Source organism: Bufo bufo, chromosome 2 (assembly GCF_905171765.1).
Source record: "Bufo bufo chromosome 2, aBufBuf1.1, whole genome shotgun sequence".
NCBI lineage: Eukaryota > Metazoa > Chordata > Amphibia > Anura > Bufonidae > Bufo > Bufo bufo.
In genome coordinates, this window is record NC_053390.1 from 396461792 (window position 1) to 396488300 (window position 26509).

The 26509-nt window shown below is 41.9% G+C and overlaps 1 protein-coding gene across 1 annotated transcript in view; it reads right to left on the minus strand.

The window, feature by feature from the left end:
• The window catches only part of CNTLN (centlein), a 353786-nt gene that overhangs the window by 213461 nt on the left and 113816 nt on the right, over positions 1-26509 (minus strand). Inside the window, exons 8-9 of the mRNA XM_040417242.1 lie at positions 23041-23203; positions 8221-8397 (exon numbers count right to left, since the gene is read on the minus strand). Of these exons, the coding sequence (XP_040273176.1) occupies positions 8221-8397; positions 23041-23203 (340 nt within the window). The remainder of the gene's footprint in view (positions 1-8220; positions 8398-23040; positions 23204-26509) is intronic.

A 26509-nucleotide genomic window follows, 5' to 3' on the forward strand; every position in this document is an offset into this window, starting at 1 on the left:
TGGAGTACAGCTGTATTTGTACATTATGAAGAAAGTCTCACTCCCCGTTCTCCCTCTAATCCCAAATCAACGGTTTACTCTGGCACTGCCATTGTAAAACATTTCCAAATAGAGGTTCACAAGCAATGTCAGAGGAAAACAAATACATAAACTAAATCCTCCAGTGGTTAAGTAATTCCCATTCAATGACTTTACACTAGACTGTATTTTAACAGGTGGCCATTATACAAACTGCTATCAGGAAGCTGGAGAGGAAAGAGCTGCTGTGATTTTATTGATGTGATCACTAACCAACACTGTAATTCAGTAAAAGGCTATAGACGCCTTCAGAGCCTTGTTTATTACAGATTTAAATGTATTTTGGCTAAAACAAAATAGTTTTTATCTAAATTTTGCATCCATGGTCCAGCTGTGCCGTAGGGTTTCAAGCTACTGTGACTGCTGAGGCCTGTGATTGACCAAGCCGATCCATGGTCCTGCTGTGCCGTAGGGTTTCAAGCTACTGTGACTGCTGAGGCCTGTGATTGACCAAGCCGATCCATGGTCCAGCTGTGCCGTAGGGTTTCAAGCTACTGTGACTGCTGAGGCCTGTGATTGACCAAGCCGATCCATGGTCCAGCTGTGCCGTAGGGTTTCAAGCTACTGTGACTGCTGAGGCCTATGATTGGCCAAGCCGCTCCGTGGTCCTGCTGTGACGTAGCGTTCAAGCTACTCTGACTGCTGAGGCCTGTGATTGACCAAGCCGTTCCGTGGTCCTGCTGTGACGTAGGGTTCAAGCTACTGTGACTGCTGAGGCCAGTGATTGGCCAAGCCGCTCCGTGGTCCTGCTGTTCCGTAGGGTTCAAGCTAATGAGACTGCTGAGGCCTGTGATTGGCCAAGCCGTTCCGTGGTCCTTCTGTGCCATAGGGTTTAAGCTACTGTGACTGCTGAGGCCTGTGATTGTCCAAGCCGATCCATGGTCCAGCTGTGCCGTAGGGTTTCAAGCTACTGTGACTGCTGAGGACTGCGATTGGCCAAGCTGCTTCATGGTCCTGCTGTGCCGTAGGGTTCAAGTTACTGTGACTGCTGAGGCCTGTGATTGGCCAAGCCGCTTTGTGGTCCTGCGGGGATTGGAAGCAGCGGGGAACAGACCACTGGTGGGACCCCAAACAGGTGAGTGGTCTTTTTTTATGTTCAGAGGGGCAGGGAATGTGAACACCAAGGACTGATAACACCTTTGATTAAAAAAAAACTATAGCTATATGTAAGTCAAGAAATTGTTTACAAAGGTATTCATAGCCTTTAAATGATGATTTTTTAATTAAAGGGAAACTATGGTAGACCTTCAAACAGGATGAAGTGCATTAAAGGGCTTCTTTCACCAGAAACATTGTGGTAAAACAGGCTGATCTGCAACATGTGCACGGGTCAACAGAAACTAGCAGTCTGTAGCTTTATTTCTGAGAAAATTGTACTTTTAATATATGCAAATGAGCCTCTTAGTCTTGCATGTTAAGAACCTGCAGCCTCTTACAGGAAAATTTAAAGGTGTTGGCACATCTCATACACTGGGGGCACATCACTAGGATACAGATGCAAGCGAGCTAAACTTGATGTTTAACGCGTTAAGTAAAAATAAAATGGCACAAAAAGGTTAACTCTTTCAATGCATTTCAATGTCACACGATGGCACAATATAACACTGACATGTTATCAGAGTCAATTTTAGCTCTGCTACATCTCTATGTCCCCACTGTTTGGCTATTTCCGGCACTCCAATAGAAATACTATTTTGGCATTAAAGGGGTTTTCTGGGATTTGAATACTGATGACGAATCCTCAGGATAGATCATCAATATCAGATCGGCAGGGGTCTGACACAGGCTTCCCTTCACTGTTTGCCGGCTCACCGCCGACAATTCAGCAACGAGCAGGTGTAATAAGCCTGAGCCTGTACTAGGCCTTCCAGGCTCATTACTTGCATATTACAATTTAGGCCAGCAGGTGGTAGCACTGAATTGTAATATAGCGATTTCTGTATAGGATAATGGAGAATGATTGCATGTTGTGGACCACTTGGGGAAGTAAAAAATAAAATAAAAATTGTATTATATATATATATATATATATATATATATACACACACACATTCAAATCACTCCCCTTTCCCCCCCAAATCAAAATACTTAAAAAGATATATAAAAAAATCAACATTATGGCCATCACCACGTACAAAAAACACCCAACTATTACAATATATATATATATATATATATATATATATATATATATATATATTATATATATATATATATATAAACAAAAAATAAAATACATATGCCATACTGCAGTGGTTCTTAACCTAGGTTCGATCGAACCCCAGGGGTTCGGTGAGTCAGTCTCGCGGGTTCGGCCGCCGGCCCTGGGGGGCCGCTTTGATAGGTGGCTGCCACAAGACAGGAAAATATTTATTTCCTGTTACTCAGACTCCTTTTGCGCCCGCTGCGGCTCATGATCAGAAGAGCCGAGCGAGCGCAATGATTTTGCTTCCGCCAGCCGCCGGATGTGAGCGGCATATGACGACATGACGTCACATCCGGCGGCTGCGCGGCGGCGGATCTAGTGACTGCACAGCATGGTGGCGGCGGCGGCATCCTGTCCCTCCTGCACACAGACACCGGCATCACTGAGCTAAGCTGACCTGTTGTACTACAGGTAAGAGTAAAGGGGCTTGGAGGACCTATTGTGTATTGTATTTAAGGGGTCAGCATTGTATTGGAGGGGCCAGCAGTGTATTGGGGGGGCTGGGAGGGTGGGGGTCAGCAGTGTATTGGGGTGGCAAGGATGGGGGTCAGCAGTGTATTGGGGTGGCTAGGAGGGGGGTCAGCAGTGAATTAGGGGGGCTGGGAAGGGGGTCATCATTGTATTAGGGGGGCTGGGATTGTTTTGGGAGGGGGTCAGCAGTGTATTGAGGGACTGGTGGGTCAGCAGTGTATTGGGGTGGCTGGGGGTCAGTAGTGTATTAGGAGGTTGGGAGGGGGGTCAGCAGTTTATTAGGGGGTGGGAGGGGATAAGCAGTGTATTAGGGGGGTGGGAGGGTGTTCAGCAGTGTATTAGATAGTGGAGAGGGGGGGGCAGTAGTATATTAGGCGCAGTGACTTATGGGGCTGACATAGATTTTTTTTCCAGGGCTGCTTTGTATCCCCAGTCCGGCCCTGGAGGTCAAGACACACACCCGACTCGCCCCGCTTGTCCATCATTGGTTGCAGGTGATCACGCAACATCGCTTGGCCTATCCCTTCATACTAACTATGTCGAGCAAAAAAAGAAAGTGGTCGGACGAATATGTACAATATGGATTCACATGTATAACGGAACGTGATGGGAGTCAGGGTCCTAACTGTATGATTTGCAATGCCAAGTTGAGCAATTCTAGTCTAGCACCGGCAAAACTAAGAGAACACTTCCTTAAGCTGCATGGAGATGGAAAATACAAGAACACAACGCTCGCTGAATTCAAGGTGAGGCGAGCCAGATTCGATGAAAAGGCTAGTCTGCCTGTTCTCGGCTTTGTACCCATCAACAAACCGATCCTCATAGCATCGTACGAAGTTGCTTACCTGATCGCAAAGCAGGGCAAACCCCACACCATTGGTGAACCACTCAAAAACAGCTGTGTTGAAGATGGCGAATATCATGCTGGGAAAAGCGGCTGAAGTTAAGTTATCCCAAATTCTTCTTTCAAATGACACCATCAGCGACAGAATAGAGGACATGAGCAAAGACATCTTGGCTCAAATAGTTGCAGATCTGATTTCAAGCCCGGCAAAATTCAGCCTTCAACTCGACGAGACCACAGACGTCTCCAATCTAAGCCAGCTTGCAGTATTCGTGCGCTATGTGAAAGACGACGTGATAAAGGAAGAGTTTTTATTTTGTAAGCCTCTTACAACAACAACTGAGGCAGCCGATGTGAAGAAACTTGTGGATGACTTCTTCAAAGACAACAATCTTTCGTGGGATATGGTTTCTGCAGTTTGTTCGGATGGAGCTCCAGCCATGCTGGGAAGAAAGTCTGGTTTTGGTGCGCTAGTGAAAGCCGATGCACCACACATCATTGTTACGCATTGTATTCTGCATAGGCATGCATTGGCAACAAAAACCTTGCCTCCAAAACTGGCAGAAGTATTAAAAATTGTAGTGGAATGTGTGAAATATGTGCGAAATAGTGCTCTGAGGCACCGCATCTTCAGGGAGCTGTGTAAAGAAATGGGATCTGAATTTGAGGTACTTCTGTACCATTCCAACGTTCGGTGGTTATCCCGGGGACAGGTGTTGAATCGTAATTTTGCCGTGCGTGTGGAATTAGCCCTGTTTTTGCAAGAGCACCAACATTGTCATGCAGATTGCTTCAAAGATTCTGAGTTCATTCTCATTTTAGCGTACATGACTGATATCTTTGCAGCTCTAAATCATCTCAATAAACAGATGCAGGGCGGTGGAGTCAACATCATCGAAGCGGAAGAAAAGCTGAAGGCTTTTCAAAAAAAGCTACCGTTATGGAAACGACGAATAGAGAACGATAACTTCGCAAACTTTCCCCTGCTAGACGACTGTGTAAGTAAGATCGAAGATGTATCTGGAATCGGAGACATTTCTGTACCCACGGAACTGAAGCAAGCAATTGCCACGCACTTAGATGAGCTTGCAACGTCTCTTGATGAATACTTCCCTACAAGAGAGTCATATCCAGCATGGGTGAGACAGCCGTTCACATTTAGTGTTGAGACAACAGATGTCAATGATGAATACCTCGATGAAATCATTGAACTTCAGCAGAGCCAGGTTCAACAGCAACTCTTCAGAACAACAACGCTCTCAACGTTTTGGTGTCAACAAATGGTAACGTACCCTGTTATTGCTAAGAAAGCTCTGGAGTTTTTCATACCGTTTGTTACAACATATCTTTGCGAGCAATGCTTTTCAAGGATGCTGGACATAAAAACGAAGAAAAGGAACAGACTTTGTTGCGAAAATGACATGAGAGTGGCACTTGCCAAGGTAAAGCCGCGCATTTCTGACCTGGTCTCTGAAAGACAACAGCAGAAGTCACACTGATTTGCAGTAAATATTCATTATTATGTTTTTATTTTTGTGTGAAAATCATGTTTTAATGGTTTTGTTCTTTGTTCTTAATGGTTTTATTCACTTTGTGCACCTATGTATAAATATATACTATGTTTTGAATTTGAAAAAATCATATTTAATTTTTCCAATTAAGAAGGGTTCGGTGAATGCGCATATGAAACTGGTGGGGTTCAGTACCTCGAACAAGGTTAAGAACCACTGCCATACTGTGAATGGCGGAACGAAAAAAAAAAAAAAAAGTAAAAATGACCGGCCGATTAGCCTTTTTTTCATCACTTTACCTCCCCAAAAAAAAGTAGTCAAAAGTAATAAAAAAGTCATACACACCCCAAAATGGAATTAACACAAACTACAAATCATCCCACAAAAAATTAGCCCCCCACACATCTCCATAGGCATAACTATAAAAAAAAATTATGGGGGTTAGAATATGGCAATGAAAAGACAAAATTAATTTATTCAATTTTTTTTAATTTTTTTGCAGGATTAAAAAGAAAAACTATACATATGGGGTATTGCCATAATCGTACTGACATGAAGAATGAAGTGTACAAGTCAGTTTTACTGCATAAAGAACACGGTCAAAATAAAATCCATAAAACTGTGGCGGAATAGCATTTTTTTTTCCAATTCCACCCCATTTGAATTTTTTTTCCAGCTTCCCACTACATTATATGCAATATTAAATGGTGCCATTAGAAAATACAATTTGTACTGCCAAAAACAAGTCCTCATATGGCTATGTGAAAGGGAAAAAAAAAAAAAAAAAAAAAAAAAAAGTTATGGCTCCGGGAATTCAGGGAGCAAAAAATGAGACTGCAAAAACGGAAAATCGCTGCGTCCGGAAGGGGTTAAATGAATAAACTACAAGTTAATATTGTCTTTTCCCACAATCCCATCTGCTCAGCTCCGCCTTCTGCCAGGGCTGCATGTGGATTATAGGGTCCCAGTTGTCCACAACTTTGTAAGGTGTTTTTTTACAGTTTGTCTGAGAAAACCCATAAACACCATAGTTTAGTCGTAGTGAATGGGGCCAAAGAGGACTTCCGGCGACACACATGGGCTAGCGTTAGGATGGATACGGCAGCCTGTTTCCCTGCTGAAACAGCCTGCCAGACTCGGCTAGCGCAAGTGTGAAAGTAGCCTTACTTAGAATGCTGTGTTGTGCAATTCCTCTCTTGCTGTTCCTGGAAATGCATGAATACATTGACAACTGACACTGTTTGTACAACTGTATACAGTGCCTTAAAAAAGGATACATACCCCTTGAACTTTTCACCATTTTTTCACATTACACCCATAAAATCTAAATGTATTTTATTAGGATTTTATGAGACAGACCAAGACAAAAAGCAAGTATATGTGAAGTGAAAAGAAAATGATACATGGTTTTTCAAACTTTTTAAAAATAAACATCTGAAAAGCGTGCATTTGTATTCAGCCCCCTGTACTCTGATACCCCTAAATAAAATCCAGTGTGACCAATTGTCTTCAGAAGTCACCTAATTAGTAAATAGAGTCCACCTGTGTGTAATCTATTCTCCGTATAACTGCAGCTGTTTTGTGAAGCCCTCAGAGGTTTGTTAGAGAACATTAGCGATCAAACAGCATCATGAAAATCAAGGAACACACCAGACATGTCAGGGATAAAGTTGTGGAGAAGTGTAAAGCAGGGTTAGGTTACAAAAAAAATATCCCAAGATCTGAACATCTCACGGAGCACTATTCAATTCATCATCCAAAAATGGAAAGAGTATGGCACAACTGCAAACCTACCAAGACATGGCCGCCCACCTAAACTGACAGCTCAGGCAAGGAGAGAACTAATTAGAAAAGCAGCCATGGCCCATGGTCACTCTGGAAGAGCTGCAGAGATCCACTACTCAGGTGAGAGAATCTGTCCACAGGACAACTATTAGTTGTGTACACGACAAATCTGGCCTTTATGGGGATGCTTTTCTTCAGCAGGGACAGGGAAGCTGGTCAGAGTTGATGGGAAGATAGCTGGAGTTAAATACATGGCAATCCTGGAGGAAAACCTGGTAGAGGCTGCAAAATACTTTAGACTGGGGTGGAGGTTCACCTTCAAACAGGACAACGGACCTAAATGTACAGCCACAACTACAATGGAATGGTTTAGATCAAAGCATATTTATGAAAAAATTTCAGCCTCTAAAAGTGCAAATCTGGTAGAGACATAAAGTACCCCAAAAAGCCTACAGCTGTTATTGTAGAAAGGTGGTCTTACAAATAATTGACTACAGGGGGGAGAGAGGGGGCTGAATACAAATGCATGCCACACTTTCCAGATTTTTTACTTTAAGTTTTGAAAACCATGTATAATTTTCTTTTAACTTCACACATACTTGCTACATTGTGTTGGTCTATCAAATAAAATCCCATTAAAACTTTCTGGGTGTAACGTGAAATTTTTTTGAAATTTGGGGGGGTCTGATCTGAGGTCTAATAATTAACGGGTGTCTATGGTCTAGCAATCAATGGGGTCCAGATTTGGGGGTCTGATCTGAAGTCTAATGAGGAATGGGCATCTGATTTGAGTTCTGATGAAGATTGGTGGTCAGATGAAGATTGGTGGTTTGATTTGGGAGTCTAATGAAGGTGTGTTATGGAGTGAAAAATACGGTAAATTATCCAAATCAAAAAGCTTTTTTTCTGTTTACTGTATGTGTAGAAAAAAAGCTTCTGAACAACCGCTAAAACAATTATGAATGCTCATAATTTCCTGTTTTAATATTATTTTTGAGATGCTAAACATGCTTTTCTATTATTCCAACATGTGTCTCTCTGTTGAATTCTTCTGGGACTTGAAGATAAATGCAGTAGAGAAAGGGAGAGTAAAACTTAAAATGCCATTCAGAACAATGTGACAGCCATTAAGAAATGAACAGCTAATGGACTTTACAGTCACTGTACAGACTATTCTGTAACGGGTGTGCTGTTTGCACAGTCAAGAGGTTAAAAGAAAAAGTCAATACCCGCTATTGGAAAGACTGAATGCGTATCTTATAATATTGCTGGTCTGGTGAACCACTCATAAAATATAAAACACATTACAGTTCCTAATGCTGTACCTGAGGTTCTTGAGGTGACTTGGGTAATGCATTGAAGGCCTCTTGCAGTTTCACTTGCAGTTGACTAATATTCTGTTCCTTTTGATGTAGCAGCTCAGTAAGAGCAATATTACTTTGCCGCAGTTGAGTCTCACTGGACTTTGCTGTTTCATAACATGCATTCAAGTCATTATAAAGCTGACAGTGGAAAAAAAGGAATGATTAGTACACATAGGTATGAAGTGCTTCAGAAAAAAAAAAAGAAAATTTTTACAAGCTAGACTATAGAAGAGCACTCATTAAATTGGCTTATGTATGCCTCCAGGAGACATTGGAAGAAAATTGTAGTCTTTCACCCGAATAATTTTTTAACACATAACATTTTCATTATTACCATCAAGAACCACTTAAAGGGATTTTCCAGTACTACAGTATTGATCAGTATTAGACTTGTGGGGGTTCAACTCTTGTCAACACAGCTGATTAACTATTTTGAGAAGCGCCACATCCTCTTCATTCTTTACCATGGGATAAAATGTAGGCAAATGGGAGACTTCAGAGCGCTCCTGGGGTTGACTAATTTTTTTAAAAATATTAAAAAAAATAAAGTGCACTGCTATGCGTTTGGAAAGTGAACCACTCTATTCCTGTGTCTTAGGAAGAGAGTGGTCCACTCGTGAAAAGCGTAGCACTGTTTGCACTTGGACTGGGCATGATAAAGAAGGTTATGACAGGCTCCTTCAAACAGCTGGTCTAAGTTCCCATCCAATACTGATGCCTGTCCTAACAATGGGATGTTAATTGTATAGAACCAGATAACCGCAAATAAATATAAAGAGGCCATGATTTTACATCTACGCAATTTTCTACTGAAGTCACATTTTCACACTTGCACAATGTAAGTTGGAGCCTCCAATTTATTAGGACACATTTCATTTATTAATATCTGTATTTCTTCTTTTACAGAAACTACAATTGGGCTCATTAGTCCATAAGCTGTTGGCAGCTACTGATCCTATTGTGCACTAGTGTCACTGGGGTCAAGTCATATCATTCACAGGTAAAAGGGGCTAATCAGGCCATCCCCCCAATTCAGCCATTTCATTTTAAAACAATACATATATTATTAGAAAATTTCACAGTGGCTCAATCTAACCTGTTACATGTGGACTGCAACCTAAAAAATGTTGGGATATTTCCATAATAGAGGATGGATTATGCATATGTGCCTAAACAATGGGCCTGTAATCCATCTTTTATGCCAGAAGTGGAGTTCTTCTGTTACATAACAGTAGCTGTACTTAACCCTTAGGATTTCGTTTTCATTTTTCTTCCTCATCTTCCTTGGGCAGGACAGGTTGTACTTTCTAATGCCACCATTTAATATGGCTTACATTGTAGTGGGAAACGGGGAAAAACATTCCAAATGGGGCGGAATGAAAAAAAAAAAGCAATTCCTCCGCCATTTTACGGATTTTGTTCCTACAGCGTTCCTTTTGTGGCAAAACTGATCTGTGCCCTTCATTCTCTGGGTCAGTATGATTACAAAGATCAAACATATGTTTATGTCTAAATAGTCAAAAAATAAATGAAAACTTATAAATAATTTTTTTTTTATTATTATTTTTTTTATACAGGTTCTTCTCAAAAAATTAGCATATTGTGATAAAGTTCATTATTTTGTGTAATGTACTGATAAACATTAGACTTTCATATATATAGATTCATTACACACAACTGAAGTAGTTCAAGCCTTTTCTTGTTTTAATATTGATGATATTGATGATTTTGGCATACAGCTCATGAAAACCCAAAATTCCTATCTCAAAAAATTAGCATATTTCATCCGACCAATAAAAGAAAAGTGTTTTTAATACAAAAAAAGTCAACTTTCAAATAATTAAGTTCAGTTATGCACTCAATACTTGGTCGGGAATCCTTTTGCAGAAATGACTGCTTCAATGCGGCGTGGCATGGAGGCAATCAGCCTGTGGCACTGCTGAGGTGTTATGGAGGCCCAGGATGCTTCGATAGCGGCCTTAAGCTCATCCAGAGTGTTGGGTCTTGCGTCTCTCAACTTTCTCTTCCCAATATCCCACAGATTCACTATGGGGTTCAGGTCAGGAGAGTTGGCAGGCCAATTGAGCACAGTAATACCATGGTCAGTAAACCATTTACCAGTGGTTTTGGCACCGTGAGCAGGTGCCAGGTCGTGCTGAAAAATGAAATCTTCATCTCCATAAAGCTTTTCAGCAGATGGAAGCATGAAGTGCTCCAAAATCTCCTGATAGCTAGCTGCATTGACCCTGCCCTTGATAAAACACAGTGGACAAACACCAGGAGCTGACATGGCACCCCAGACCATCACTGACTGTGGGTACTTGACACTGGACTTCAGGCATTTTGGCATTTCCCTCTCCCCAGTCTTCCTCCAGACTCTGGCACCTTGATTTCCGAATGACATGCAAAATTTGCTTTCATCCGAAAAAAGTACTTTGGACCACTGAGCAACAGTCCAGTGCTGCTTCTCTGTAGCCCAGGTCAGGCGCTTCTGCCGCTGTTTCTGGTTCAAAAGTGGCTTGACCTGGGGAATGCGGCACCTGTAGCCCATTTCCTGCACACGCCTGTACACGGTGGCTCTGGATGTTTCTACTCCAGACTCAGTCCACTGCTTCCGCAGGTCCCCCAAGGTCTGGAATCGGTCCTTCTCCACAATCTTCCTCAGGGTCCGGTCACCTCTTCTCGTTGTGCAGCTTTTTCTGCCACACTTTTTCCTTCCCACAGACTTCCCACTGAGGTGCCTTGATACAGCACTCTGGGAACAGCCTATTCATTCAGAAATTTCTTTCTGTGTCTTACCCGCTTGAGGGTGTCAACGATGGCCTTCTGGACAGCAGTCAGGTCGTCAGTCTTACCCATGTTTGCGGTTTTGAGTAATGAACCAGGCTGGGAGTTTTTAAAAGCCTCAGGAATCTTTTGCAGGTGTTTAGAGTTAATTAGTTGATTCAGATGATTAGGTTAATAGCTCGTTTAGAGAACCTTTTCATGATATGCTAATTTTTTGAGATAGGAATTTTGGGTTTTCATGAGCTGTATGCCAAAATCATCAATATTAAAACAAGAAAAGGCTTGAACTACTTCAGTTGTGTCTAATGAATCTAAAATATATGAAAGTCTAATGTTTATCAGTACATTACAGAAAATAATGAACTTTATCACAATATGCTAATTTTTTGAGAAGAACCTGTATATTCTTCACATCACCAAATTCTTACCACCATAACTTTTTTTTTATAGTTTTATCTACTGAGCTGTGTGGAGGCTTATTTTTTGTGGGACTATTTTGAGTTTTTATTGATACCATTTTGGAGTGTGTGAGACTTTTTGATCACATTTTATTACATTTTTTTTCAATAAGAGAAGCGATGAAAAAAAATGGCAAATCGACCATTTGACCCTTTTTCGGTTCCGCCATATTGGAAAAATATTTTTATATTTTAATAGAACGGTCGTTTTTGGACGCGGTGATGCCCATGATGTTTATATAATTTTTTTTATTATATGGAAAGGGGGGATCTAACAGTTTTTTTAAACTTTTTTATGGCACTGTAGCTCATGTGGTCATTAGCCGTGGGTCTCTGCTGTTTGAAACAGGAGAGAAGCGCCGGCCATGGTGCCCGCTGTATGCGTGAGCGGGCGCCATGTTTACCCATCCCTTCAGCACCGTACATGTACGGCGCTGGTATCGAAAGGGCTAAAGGGGTTATCCAATATCTCCCCCCCCCCCCCCCAATGCCCTGGTCCCTTGTATGGATTACACTTACCTGCTTCCAGGCACCCGCGTCGCTGCGGATTCCTGCACGGCCACAGCTGCATCCCCCAATTTGCTTGGATCAAAACAGGAGGTGCAACTAATAGCAGGCCGCGACAGTGAGCAGTCTCAAGGGGGCTCGGAGATGCAGCGGTGGCAGGCAGGGATCCGGAGCAACGTGGGTGCCGGGGAGCAGGTAAGTATAATCCATACAAGGGACCCGGGCATTTGGGGGGAGAGATATATTTTAGATATCGGAAAACCCCTTTAAAGGGAACGTCTCACCTATCATTTTTTTCTGCAATTTTTCTTCTAATATCTATCTATCTATCTATCTAATATCTATCCATCTGTCATTCTAATAGTGCCTGTCATAATGAGATAACTTCAGAAAAGTGATCTGTACAGACCATGAAGTGGTACCTATTATTAGGCTTAGGCTGGTATTTCTCTGTATTCTGCCACTGGCAGAAGCTACAGCGTTGCCGCCCGGCCCCATTAAGTATAATGGGGATCGGCAGAGATCCGGCCACAAGCCGGCAAATACACAGAGAATAGGCAGGATGAGAACCTCTGCGCGTGTTGCTCAGGTTATTACTTGGTGACAGAGGCATGAAGATCCTACTTTATTTATACAGAGAGTTTTTGCTGCAGCTGATGCAACTTTTATATAAAATAATGGGGAAGATTTATTAAAAATAACATCTTTCATTTTTCAGAGCTTCTTAGAAAATGAAAGGTGGAATCTGATTAGTTGCTATGGACAACTAAGTCAGTTTTTGTTTACACCAGTATTGATAAATCTCTCCCAGTGTACAAAGTCTGTATAAGAAGGAAAAGAAAAAAGATTATGGGCAGTGGAAAAGAAAAAAAGGAGGAATGGAATATGGAGCGCCAGGAGGACTACTGAAAAGTGGCGGAGTGTTTGGGATAGGGTAGGTGGTGATTTGGTAGGTGGTTACCGAGGCTGCACCCTAAAGCAGTGTACGTCGGTGCACTGCAAGGTAATTACAGAGATAAAATAGGAAAAGTAGTGCTGGAGACTTGCCCAAAAAAATGGGGGGGGGGGGGGGGGGGCAGGTGGTATTGGGGAGGGTGGGCAATAGCACAGGGGTGACAAGGTAGAGGGAAGCGGATGCAGAGGATGTAGTGGATCTATGGGAGGTTACACCTGTGCTGATTTGATGGGTGGTTCTACTTCACAGTATCGATATATGACAGAGCATGTGTCACTGTGTCTATATTATTATGGTTGGTGGTTCTGTTTCGCAGTCTCGATATATGGTGTAGCATATATCACTGTGTATATGTTTATTATTGTCTATCGGTTCTATTTCACAGTCTCGATATATGAAAATAATTAAAAATGATAGATGGTGTTAAAAAGGATTGATAAAACTAAGGGGGACTTACTTCACCAGGGAGGGAGGTATAGGATAAGCATAATACACCTATACCTGCTCCACCCCCGCCGAGATCGCTCGTCAGATAGTATGAACTTTCCTCCACGTCCCAAAGAATGGTAATCAAGGTTCCAAATTGGAGAGTTCTTTATTGCATGAATAAATAAAATCTCAACGCGTTTCGGGGTATCTTCCCCTTTCTCAAGAGCAGTGTGAATTAAAACACATAACAAAGTGCATGGTGCCAAGTATATATAGGTGTCTTCATTAATCAATCAGGGATCAAATCTGGCGGGGACCAGAAGTGGGAGGAACGTCACTTCCGGTCCCCTGGGCTCTTTTAATCATCCAGAATATATGAGAGATATATATATATATATATATATATATATATATATATATATAGTGCTTTGGCATGTATTGGGATATGCCGAGGGGAGATGATAGGGGCGTTAGTCTGTGTTCTTTAGCCTGAATTGCTCCATCAGGCTTGGATCGCTCCCGGCTAGGGGGCGGAGTCTCGGACCGAAGTGTGCCATGCGTTCCACAAGTGGAACGCATGTGCAGGAGGAGCCGAGGAACAGATGACGGCCGGAGGCAGGGCCGTTTGAAGATGCAGTGTGGGACGCACCATGGGGCGGGACACTCGGCAAGGCAGGGAGGGGCGGAGTTCTGTGTGTTGCAGGCTGGAACGCAGAGACATCAGATAAAGCACAAGGGGGTGGCCCGAATGTAGAAGCAAGCAACGGACAAACGATCTAAAAGTAAAAACCCGTCTACAACACCACGAACAGGTGATGATAATAAATATAAATACAACTTTATAACTCGCTACGACTCAGCACATCACAAAATTAGGGAAATACTAAACCGCCATTGGTTCATCCTACAGAGCAAATTGGAGGTCTTTTTTTCAGCACAGAAAAAAATTTACTTGCGGTGTGCGTTTTGTGGTCCTCAAACTACGGATCCATAAAATGTGAATGCAGTTCATTAGCAAGTCGCATTTTGTTGCGGAACCATTGATGTCAATGGGTCCACACGCTGTGAACAAGAAAAAGACATGTTCTATATTTTCCGCATCTGTGTCCGTTTCACAAAAGTTAGAACATGTCTTATACTTGTTTGTGTGTGTATGTGTGTATATACACAGGATATAAAAAGTCTACACACCCCTGTTAAAATGTCAGGTTTCTGTGATGGGAAGGAAGGGGGGAGGGAAGAAAAAAAATAAACTAAAATAATGTAGTTTCATAAGTGTGCACACCCTCTTATAACTGGGGATGTAGCTGTGTTCAGAATTAAGCAATCACATCCAAAACCATGTTAAATAGGAGTCAGCATACACCTGCCATCATTTAAAGTGCCTCTGATTAACCCCAAATAAAGTTCGGCTGCTCTAGTTGGTCTTTCCTGAAATTTTTCCCACAGCAAAAGCCATGGTCCACAGAGAGCTTCCAAAGCATCAGAGGGATCTCATTGTTAGGCTTCATTCACACATCCGCAATTCCGTTCAGAATTTTGCGGCCCGGATCCGGAATTGCAGACCCGCACTTCCGGGTCTGCAATTCCGATCCCGAAAAAATAGAACATGTCATATTCTTGTCCGCAATAGCTGGCGATGTGCGGTCTGCAAAATGCGGAACGCACATTGCCGATTTCCGTGTTTTGCGGGTCCGCAAAACACAAACGGATGTGTGAATGGACCCTTAAAAGGTATCAGTCAGGAGAAGGGTGCAAAAGAATTTCCAAGGCATTAAATATACCATGGAACACAGTGAGGACAGTCATCAACAAGTGGAGAAAATATGGCACAACAGTGACATTACCAAGAACTATACGTCCCTTCAAAATTGATGAAAAGAAGAGAAGAAAACTGGTCTGGGAGGCTACCAAGAGGCCTACAGCAACATTAAAGGAGCTGCAGGAATATCTGGCAAGTACTGGCTGTGTGGTAAATGTGACAACAATCTCCCGTATTCTTCATATGTCTGGGCTATGGAAAAGAGTGGCAAGACGAAAGCCTTTTCTTATGAAGAAAAACATCCAAGCCAGGCTACATTTTGCAAAAACAGATCTGACGTCTCCCAAAGGTATGTGGGGAATGGTGTTATGGTCTGATGAAACCAAGGTTGAACTTTTTGGCCATAATTGCAAAAAAAATGTTTGGCGCAAAAACAACACTGCACATGACCAAAAGAACACCATACCCACAGTGAAGCATGGTGGTGGCAGCATCATGCTTTGGGGCTGTTTTTCTTCAGCTGGAACTGGGGCCTTAGTTAAGCTAGAGGGAATTATGAACAGTTCCAAATAGCAGTCAATATTGGCACAAAACCTCCAGGCTTCTGCTAGAAAGCTGAACATGAAGAGGAACTTCATCTTTCAGCATGACAACGACCCAAAGCAACATCCAAATCAACAAAGGAATGGCTTCACCAGAAGAAGATTAAAGTTTTGGAATGGCCCAGCCAGAGCTGTACAGTTTATAGGTTAAAAGGTGGAAAAGGTTCTGAAATGATTTATCTTTGTCTCATTTTTTTTACAGCACAGAAACCTGACATTTTAACAGGGGTGTGTAGACTTTTTATATCCACTGTGTGTGTATATATACGGTACATATAGAAGAAAAAAGGCAGCACTCCAAATTAGTGAAAAAAAGTGGATGCTTTATTCACCCATCTAGCAGTAACGTTTCAGCTCTCTCATTGGAGCCTTTGTCTAGCTGAGTAACATGTGCATAGTGGCATACATAAATAGTGCAAACAATTTCATAATCACAAATCAATGATTAAACAATAAAGTGCAAGTGCATCAAGAATATAGCAATATTAAAAGTACAATTCATCTATCATCATGATTATATCTAAATTGATAGTGAACATCGTCATATAAAGTGCATAACGTGATCCGTACAGTGGAAAAATCAACAAACATACATGATTACCAATCAATGTATAAAGTGTGCACAGTGTATAACAATCACAAGTTGATTAAAACCTTAAAAAACTTTGGATGGGTCACGTTGAGTCATGGAGACATAGTGGAGTCTGCTGGCGTCCGGAAGGGCGGTCTGCGCATGCGCCGCTCCATGTGCTCTCGCGAGACACGTAGTGATATAGGAGAATATGGGAACCACAATAAAGATGGCTGCTATCTAACTTTCTAGCAGGGCGCATGCTCATGCCCATACAGGACGGTAAGTTCCCTATACAGAATTACAAAGACACACTCAAAGTGTCCAAAGCTCCGCAGTTTTCAGCAGACAAAAGCTGATCCACAAACGGAAGATCGGCGGGTAACCACCAGTCTCCGTGCCGGAATGTCTGTATCAGGGGGGCATCACGGAGTGACAGACCGCATACACCTCCCTGTCCAGACCTGTCAGCATGTCCGCTCCATGTCAAAATCCCACCGCACTAGGGATGGGGATCAGGGTATCACAGTGATGTAATCCCGATTCCCTCCCTGAGTGGGGGGAGTCACGGATAGACTGCATCGGAGCATTACATAATATAATATAATATAGTGTATAACTAATGGACAAACCAACCCGTCAGGAGTCAGTGTCACTCAAGTCCCATTGGGGGCTAGAGAGGCATCGAGTCACAGACAGGGATTGTCACCATTCATGAATTCCAATAAAGTGGTATCCCAACAAAATTGATTATTTTATAACATATATAAATGGATCGCCTGCATAGTTCCTCCAGTCTTCACCAAACGTGACCATTCCTGACAATAGAGTCAAAATTATTGTCCTACAAAAAAAGGGGAGACAGTTAAACATATAGCACATGTTGTTTTCCCTACAGAGGATACAAGTGAAGAACACATACATAACTGGTGACTAAATGACCCTGAATTCTACATTTAGACCCTGTGGCTTCAGAGTCCCTAACGTATAAATCCAAAAAAGTTCTCTTCTCTTCAATAATTTGGTCCTGTCACCACCTCGTCTCAGAAGAGGTATCTGTTCCAAAATTCTAAACCGTAAATCCCTTTAAGAATGTTTAGCCTCAGTGAAATGTTTTGATACGGGAAGATCCATTTTTTGTTTCCTAATGGAATACCTGTGTTGATTGAGTCGGGTTTTTACGTCCCAAGTAGTTTCACCTATATAAAGAAGATGACAAGGGCAAGTCAACAAATAAATAACATGGGACGAGTCACATGTTAGATATTGTTTGATTTTAATCATTTGACCAGAAACCGGGTGAACAAATGAATCGCCCCGTAACATCAGATTACAATTTACACAATTATAGCATGGGAAACACCCCTTGCGGGTGGATCCAAAGTAGGTCTCGCAGGTTTCCCTAGATGAGCCTATATCAGACTTAACCAGTCTGTCACCCAGATTTCGACTTCTCCGGTATGAACATAAAGGCAAAGATTTGAATTCTTCAACATTCTCAAAATTGCTTGTCAGTATTTTCCAATGCTTTTTTAAAATAGCTGAAATGTTATCACTATTGGTGCTAAACTCTGACACAAAGGGAATACGGGCTTTAGAGCGTGTGGTATCACCTTAATCCCTCCCTAATGGCCTCTTTGGTAAGGGGCTTAATTCTGCCTAGATGTTCTTGGATCAGTTTTTTTGGGTATCCACGTGTCCGGAATTTGGACCCTATTTCTTGCAGCCTAATGTCTACTGAAGTGGGATCTTGCACAATTTTCTTGACTCTGAGCAATTGGCTAAATGGAAGTGACCTGATCATGGGTCTAGGGTGGTGACTCTCGAAGCGTAATAAAGTGTTTCTGTCTGTGGGATTCACATACAAATCAGTGACTAGCCTATCATTGCAAATGCTGACCAGAGTGTCTAAAAACTGTATAGTTCCGTCAGAATGCGTAAAAGTAAATTTGACACTGGGGTGAATGGTATTCAAAAAAAGGTGAAACGCCATGAGGTCCTCTGTGGCGCCGACCCAAATCAGGAAAATGTCGTCGATGTACCGCCACCACCCCAGCACATGGCTGAAGTGGTGGCTCATATACACGACAGTCTCCTCAAGATGTGTCATGTAAAGATTTGCGTAGGTCGGCGCCACATTGGACCCCATCGTGGTCCCCCGCAATTGCAGAAAGAAATCATCTTGAAACAGAAAATAATTGCGAGTGAGGATAAACCTCAACAAAGCAATTAAAAATTGTTGACAGTCAGTACTATAGTGTGTCTTCTTTAAAATTTCTTGAATAACCCGTATTCCCAATTCATGTTCTATTGAAGTGTATAAGCTTACCACATCAAAGGAAGCCAATAGCGACCCTCTAGGAATACATAAATTGTCAATCTTGGTCAAAAAATTATTGGTGTCTCTAATGTAGGATCTAGCTGACATGGCAAATGGACCCAAAATTTTGTCTAAAAAGATAGCCGCTTTGCAAAACAATGAATCTCTACCCGAGACAATTGGACGTCCTGGAGGGGAGGTCAGTGACTTGTGTATCTTTGGTAAGGTGTACAGAATGGGTGTAACTGGTTTATTACAATATAAGAAGGTAAAAATCTTATCATCAATAATGCCCTTATCTTTAGCTCCAATCAATAGCTCTTTCAGCTCTCTGAGTAGCACAAACTTGGGGTCATTGTAAATCCTTTTGTATACATTAGTATCTGCAAGCTGCAGCCTGAATTGGGCCACATAGGATCTAGTGTCCATGACCACAACCCCACCACCTTTGTCAGCGGACTTGATGGTGAGGTTGCGGTCCGAAGCCAGATCTCTAAGTGCCGCCATCTCTGCTGTAGTCATATTAGCAAACTTAAGTGGTTGCTGGGAAGATTCCAGTTTGAGTCTCTCGATGTCGCGTTTGACCAAAAGCTTCAATAGCAGGATACCCAATAGCAGGATACCCAAAAAAAACTGATCCAAGAACATCTAGGCAGAATTAAGCCCCTTACCAAAGAGGCCATTAGGGAGGGATTAAGGTGATACCACACGCTCTAAAGCCCGTATTCCCTTTGTGTCAGAGTTTAGCACCAATAGTGATAACATTTCAGCTATTTTAAAAAAGCATTGGAAAATACTGACAAGTAATTTTGAGAATGTTGAAGAATTCAAATCTTTGCCTTTATGTTCATACCGGAGAAGTCGAAATCTGGGTGACAGACTGGTTAAGTCTGATATAGGCTCATCTAGGGAAACCTGCGGAGACATACTTTGGATCCACCCGCAAGGGGTGTTTCCCATGCTATAATTGTTTAAATTGTAATCTGATGTTACGGGGCGATTCATTTGTTCACCCGGTTTCTGGTCAAATGATTAAAATCAAACAATATCTAACATGTGACTCGTCCCATGTTATTTATTTGTTGACTTGCCCTTGTCATCTTCTTTATATAGGTGAAACTACTTGGGACGTAAAAACCCGACTCAATCAACACAGGTATTCCATTAGAAAACAAAAAATGGATCTTCCCGTATCAAAACATTTCACTGAGGCTAAACATTCTTAAAGGGATTTACGGTTTAGAATTTTGGAACAGATACCTCTTCTGAGACGAGGTGGTGACAGGACCAAATTATTGAAGAGAAGAGAACTTTTTTGGATTTATACGTTAGGGACTCTGAAGCCACAGGGTCTAAATGTAGAATTCAGGGTCATTTAGTCACCAGTTATGTATGTGTTCTTCACTTGTATCCTCTGTAGGGAAAACAACATGTGCTATATGTTTAACTGTCTCCCCTTTTTTTGTAGGACAATAATTTTGACTCTATTGTCAGGAATGGTCACGTTTGGTGAAGACTGGAGGAACTATGCAGGCGATCCATTAATATATGTTATAAAATAATCAATTTTGTTGGGATACCACTTTATTGGAATTCATGAATGGTGACAATCCCTGTCTGTGACTCGATGCCTCTCTAGCCCCCAATGGGACTTGAGTGACACTGACTCCTGACGGGTTGGTTTGTCCATTAGTTATACACTATATTATATTATATTATGTAATGCTCCGATGCAGTCTATCCGTGACTCCCCCCACTCAGGGAGGGAATCGGGATTACATCACTGTGATACCCTGATCCCCATCCCTAGTGCGGTGGGATTTTGACATGGAGCGGACATGCTGACAGGTCTGGACAGGGAGGTGTATGCGGTCTGTCACTCCGTGATGCCCCCCTGATACAGACATTCCGGCACGGAGACTGGTGGTTACCCGCCGATCTTCCGTTTGTGGATCAGCTTTTGTCTGCTGAAAACTGCGGAGCTTTGGACACTTTGAGTGTGTCTTTGTAATTCTGTATAGGGAACTTACAGTCCTGTATGGGCTTGAGCATGCGCCCTGCTAGAAAGTTAGATAGCAGCCATCTTTATTGTGGTTCCCATATTCTCCTATATCACTACGTGTCTCGCGAGAGCACATGGAGTGGCGCATGCGCAAACCGCCCTTCCGGACGCCAGCAGACTCCACTATGTCTCCATGACTCAACGTGACCCATCCAAAGTTTTTTAAGGTTTTAATCAACTTGTGATTGTTATACACTGTGCACACTTTATACATTGATTGGTAATCATGTATGTTTATTGATTTTTCCACTGTACGGATCATGTTATGCACTTTATATGACGATGTTCACTATCAATTTAGATATAATCATGATGATAGATGAATTGTACTTTTAATATTGCTATATTCTTGATGCACTTGCACTTTATTGTTTAATCATTGATTTGTGATTATGAAATTGTTTGCACTATTTATGTATGCCACTATGCACATGTTACTCAGCTAGACAAAGGCTCCAATGAGAGAGCTGAAACGTTACTGCTAGATGGGTGAATAAAGCATCCACTTTTTTTCACTAATTTGGAGTGCTGCCTTTTTTCTTCTATATGTACTTGGGACCTTGGTCACAGGCCCCCATAAGGACTTGCACCCGCGTTTAAAGGGTTTCTACCACCAGAAATACTGTTATGTAGCTGACTGACATTAGCGATTCGCTAATGTCCGCACTACATAACAGTATGTTTGTAACATTAGTCCCTGCAGCCGTTTTTGTTAAAAAAAGCACTTTTATAGATATGCTAATGAGCCTCTAGGTGCTATGTGGGCGTCATTAGCACCTAGATGGCTCCGTCCACTAACCATTTCAGCCGCCCATCACGTCCCGCCAGCCCGCCCCGCTCCTGTTGATTGACGTGAAACTTCTCAGTATCTAGTACCAATTCCCGCGCCTGCGCTTCTATATTCGGCGCAGTGAGTGCCGGCTTCCTCATTGTAACGTAGTTGGCGCAGGCGCAGTGAGGAAGCCGGCGCCGGGAGAATACAGAAGCGCACGGCGCAGGCGCGGGAATCAACAGGAGCGGGGCGGGCTGGAGGGACGCGATGGGCGGCTGAAATGGTTAGTGGACGGAGCCCTCTAGGTGCTAACGACGCCCACATAGCACCTAGAGGTTCATTAGCATATATATATAAAAGTGCTTTTTTAAACAAAAACTGCTGCAGGGACTAATGTCAGAAACATACTGTTATGTAGTGCTGACATTAGCGCATCGCAAATGTCAGTCAGCTACATAACAGTATTTCTGGTGGTAGAAACCCTTTAATGTGTGCTGCTTTTTTTCTTTTCTTCTCTCTCTCTCTTTATATACAGTACAGACCAAAAGTTTGGACACACCTTCTCATTCAAAGAGTTTTCTTTATTTTCATGACTATGAAAGCATCAAAACTATGAATTAACACATGTGGAATTATATACATAACAAACAAGTGTGAAACAACTGAAAATATGTCATATTCTAGGTTCTTCAAAGTAGCCACCTTTTGCTTTGATTACTGCTTTGCACACTCTTGGCATTCTCTTGATGAGCTTCAAGAGGTAGTCCCCTGAAATGGTCTTCCAACAGTCTTGAAGGAGTTCCCAGAGATGCTTAGCACTTGTTGGCCCTTTTGCCTTCACTCTGCGGTCCAGCTCACCCCAAACCATCTCGATTGGGTTCAGGTCCGGTGACTGTGGAGGCCAGGTCATCTGGCGCAGCACCCCATCACTCTCCTTCATGGTCAAATAGCCCTTACTTTCAAAGTTTTCACAATTTTTCGGCTGACTGACTGACCTTCATTTCTTAAAGTAATGATGGCCACTCGTTTTTCTTTACTTAGCTGCTTTTTTCTTGCCATAATACAAATTCTAACAGTCTATTCAGTAGGACTATCAGCTGTGTATCCACCTGACTTATCCTCAACGCAACTGATGGTCCCAACCCCATTTATAAGGCAAGAATATCCACTTATTAAACCTGACAGGGCACACCTGTGAAGTGAAAACCATTTCAGGGGACTACCTCTTGAAGCTCATCAAGAGAATGCCAAGAGTGTGCAAAGCAGTAATCAAAGCAAAAGGTGGCTACTTTGAAGAACCTAGAATATGACATATTTTCAGTTGTTTCACACTTTTTTGTTATGTATATAATTCCACATGTGTTAATTCATAGTTTTGATGCCTTCAGTGTGAATCTACAATTTTCATAGTCATGAAAATAAAGAAAACTCTTTGAATGAGAAGGTGTGTCCAAACTTTTGGTCTGTACTGTGTATATAATAGATATATATATATATATATCTCTCTATCTCTAATCATGGGAAATTTTTTAGTAAAAGAAAAAAATAAATCATACTTTATGATAGGAGATAGTCTCTGTGATGTGGGCATCTTCTTGGCTCCTCAGTACTTTATGCGTGTCCACATTGAGTGCCTGTAGCTGCTGGATAAGTTCTGCCTGCTGTGCAGCATGCTCATTGCCTTGCTTGTAAAGGTTCTGAAGTTCTTGCAACTCCTTTCTGTTATCACATGGACCCATGGAATCAAACAGATAGAAACAAGTGAATTCACAGGATTTTCAACATCACATATAGAGAGTAAAAGCCATAAGTGGGGAGCCATGCAATTGCAGTGTGTATCTTCTCCATCTGAAACGGCTCACAGCTTATACACCTTAACAACATTTGTACTGTGAGAGCACTCTGTTTCCTAACACAATGTACCAACCCGAAGCAGGACAGTATTGACCAAAGATGACCTACACCTACACTATTCCAGAGTAATACTGTCCTCACAAAACCACAAACTAAATAGCTATGTCTTCCTAGGACTATATTGGACATTTGAGGATGACCCTGTGTCACCATCACAATTTGACTGAAGGATGTGAAATACAAGCCAATTAGCTGTAATGACCACGTTTACTGATAGCTGAAAATATTTGACTACATCAGAGTATTAAAGCAATTGTGGACAGAGATTTAGGTATGAAAAACTAAACCAGGAAAGACCCTGCAGCGAATGTAAACTAATCCATCAAATCAAAATGCTCCCTACATCCCTTGGTAAATACTGTGAGGGTGTGTTTTCTAACATGGGGCCACTTCTTAGGGGGTTTCTTTTTTTTTTCCTTTTTTTTTTTTTTGACCTGAGAGTAAGAGCCTCTGCAGTGGACAGCCAGTGCTGTATAAATCAAAAAACTAGGCCTCAAATGTGCACAGTGTACACCCTCTTATTACAACCAAATTCCTTGAGGGGTGTAGTTTCCAAAATGGGGTAACTTTTTAGGAGTTTCCACTGTACAGGAACCTCAGGATCTCTGCAATTATAATATGGCGCCCAAAAACCATTTCAGCAAAATGTACCCTCCAAAAACCACATGGCGCCTCCTACCATCTGATCCCTACCATGTGCCCATAGAGCAGTTTACAAACACATATGGGGGGGGTTTCTGTAAGTTACAGAATCAGGGTAATGAAAATTAAGGGTTGTTTTGCTGTTAACCCTTGCTGAAGTTTCACCTCCATTTTCCTTTAACTCGTGTAGAAAACCTCAATGTTTAACAAAGTTTGTAACATCAGTTTTGAATAATCCGAGGGGTGTAGTTTCTAAAATGTGGTCATTTATGGGTGGTTTCTATTACGTAAGCCCCTCAAAATCACTTTATAACTGAATTGGCGCTTAAAAAACGGTTTTGGAAATTAAAAAATTCCTTCTAGGGCCCCTTTCACACGGGCGAGTATTCTGTGTGGGTACAATGCGTGAGGTGAACGCATTGCACCCGCACTGAATCCGGACCCATTCACTTCAATGAGGTTGTTCAGATGAGCGGTGATTTTCACGCATCACTTGTGCGTTGCGTGAAAAATCGCAGCATGTTCTATATTCTGTGTTTTTCACGCAACGCAGGCCCCATAGAAATGAATGGGTCTGCGTGAAAATAGCAAGCAAGTGCAGATGCGGTGTAATTTTCACGCATGGTTGCTAGGAGATGATTTAAGTAAATTGATAAAAGTCAATTTACTATATTATTTTCCCTTTTAACATGGTTATAAAGAAAAATAATAGCATTCTTAATACAGAATTCTTACTAAAATGAGGCTGAAGTTAGAAATCTTCTATCTTCATTCAGCAGGACCTGCGCTGACGTCACATGGTGAACACGATTACGTCATCAAAGGTCCTTTGGCAGGTCCTGAAAGAAGATGCTGGCTGCGTGAACAACAAGATGAGGTGAGTTATTTTTTATTTAATTTTGTTAACCCCTAAAGCCACATTTAAGTAAGCATTCTGTATTAAGAATGCTATTATTTTCCATTATAACCATGTTATAAGGGAAAATAATAAAATCTACAGAACACCTAACCCAAACACGAACTTCAGTTTCAGTGAAGAAGTCCGGGTTCGGGTCTGGGTACCACAGTCAGTTTTTTATCACGTGCGTGCAAAACGCATTGCACCCGTGCGACAAAAACTGAACATCGGAATGCAATCGCAGTCAAAACTGACTGCAATTGCGTACTTACTCGCATGATATTCCCTGATCGCAAACACAATTCATCTGGACCTAATCCAGACATGCTCGTCTGGAAGGGGCCTAAAAGTCTAAGCCTTCTAATGTCCTATAAAAAAAAATTATATTTACAAAATGATGCCAAAATAAAAGTAGAAATATGGAAAATGCGGTTAAGAAAATTGAGAGTTTTTCCAAATTTTCTGTAAATTTTGAATTTTTTTAAATAAATAAATGGTAAAAAATGTTGACCCAAATTTACCGGTAACATGAAGTACAATGTGTTGCAAGAAAACAATCTCAGAGTCGGTTAGATAAGTAAAACCATTCTAAAGCTATTACCACATAAAGTGATACATGCCAGATTTACAAAAATTGGCGTGGGCAGGAAGGTGAAAACTGGGCTGGGGTAGAAGTGGTTAATTAGGCATTCAATTTTTTAAATTTTTTTAGTTTCTATAAAAACTCACCACCATTTTAGCAGTGTAATCTGTCTCACCCTAAGGGCGCATTTACATGGCCAGATAAGCAGCAGATTATTGGGAAGGAAACTTTCAATGGGGATGAAGCGCTGCATTTCCATGCAGTGATCACCTCTATAGTATGAGAACAAGGGATCGCTACTGCGATCCTCATACAGCTGCATTGTTTCTGGGCAGCAGAGTGCTGTGTAGACTACATCATCTGCTGCCCGATCATTTATGTGCCTGCACCAAGGACAGGATCACCCGATGAACAAGCATTTCTGCGGCACATTTAGCAGATTGCCACACTCCCCTGTATATCTCTATCTTCTGTTTCAGATACAGGGTGGCCCATGAAGTAGCATCCCGCCTCCGGCGATAGTATGACAAGATGAACGAGAAAGTGTTTTTTTAATTTTTTTTTTTAACCCACAAGTCACAAAAGATGCTAAAAGTGGTCCCCATTGACATCTATCCATCGGATTATGTTGGCCGATACTGCTTGCAGCTCTTCAACAGTGATGTTTGAAAATAAAAAATCTCCTGCTTTTTCCAACAATATGGGGGAATATGCCGCACCTCATGGAACTTACTGGCATGAACTATTTACAGAGGAGCGAACTGTGAGCAAGGGGTTATGGCCACCACGTTCCCCAGACTTGTCCACATGCGATTTTTATCTGTGTGGACTTGCTCATTCATCTTTTCATACTCTCGCTGGAGACTAGCTACTTTTTCATGGGTCACCCTGTATAAAGGACCAGGAGTGCACATATAGTAGGTGAATGTATACAGTGATTCGCTGCAGTTATATAAACCTCCTGACTCCTGCTGCCTATCTTTGTGTG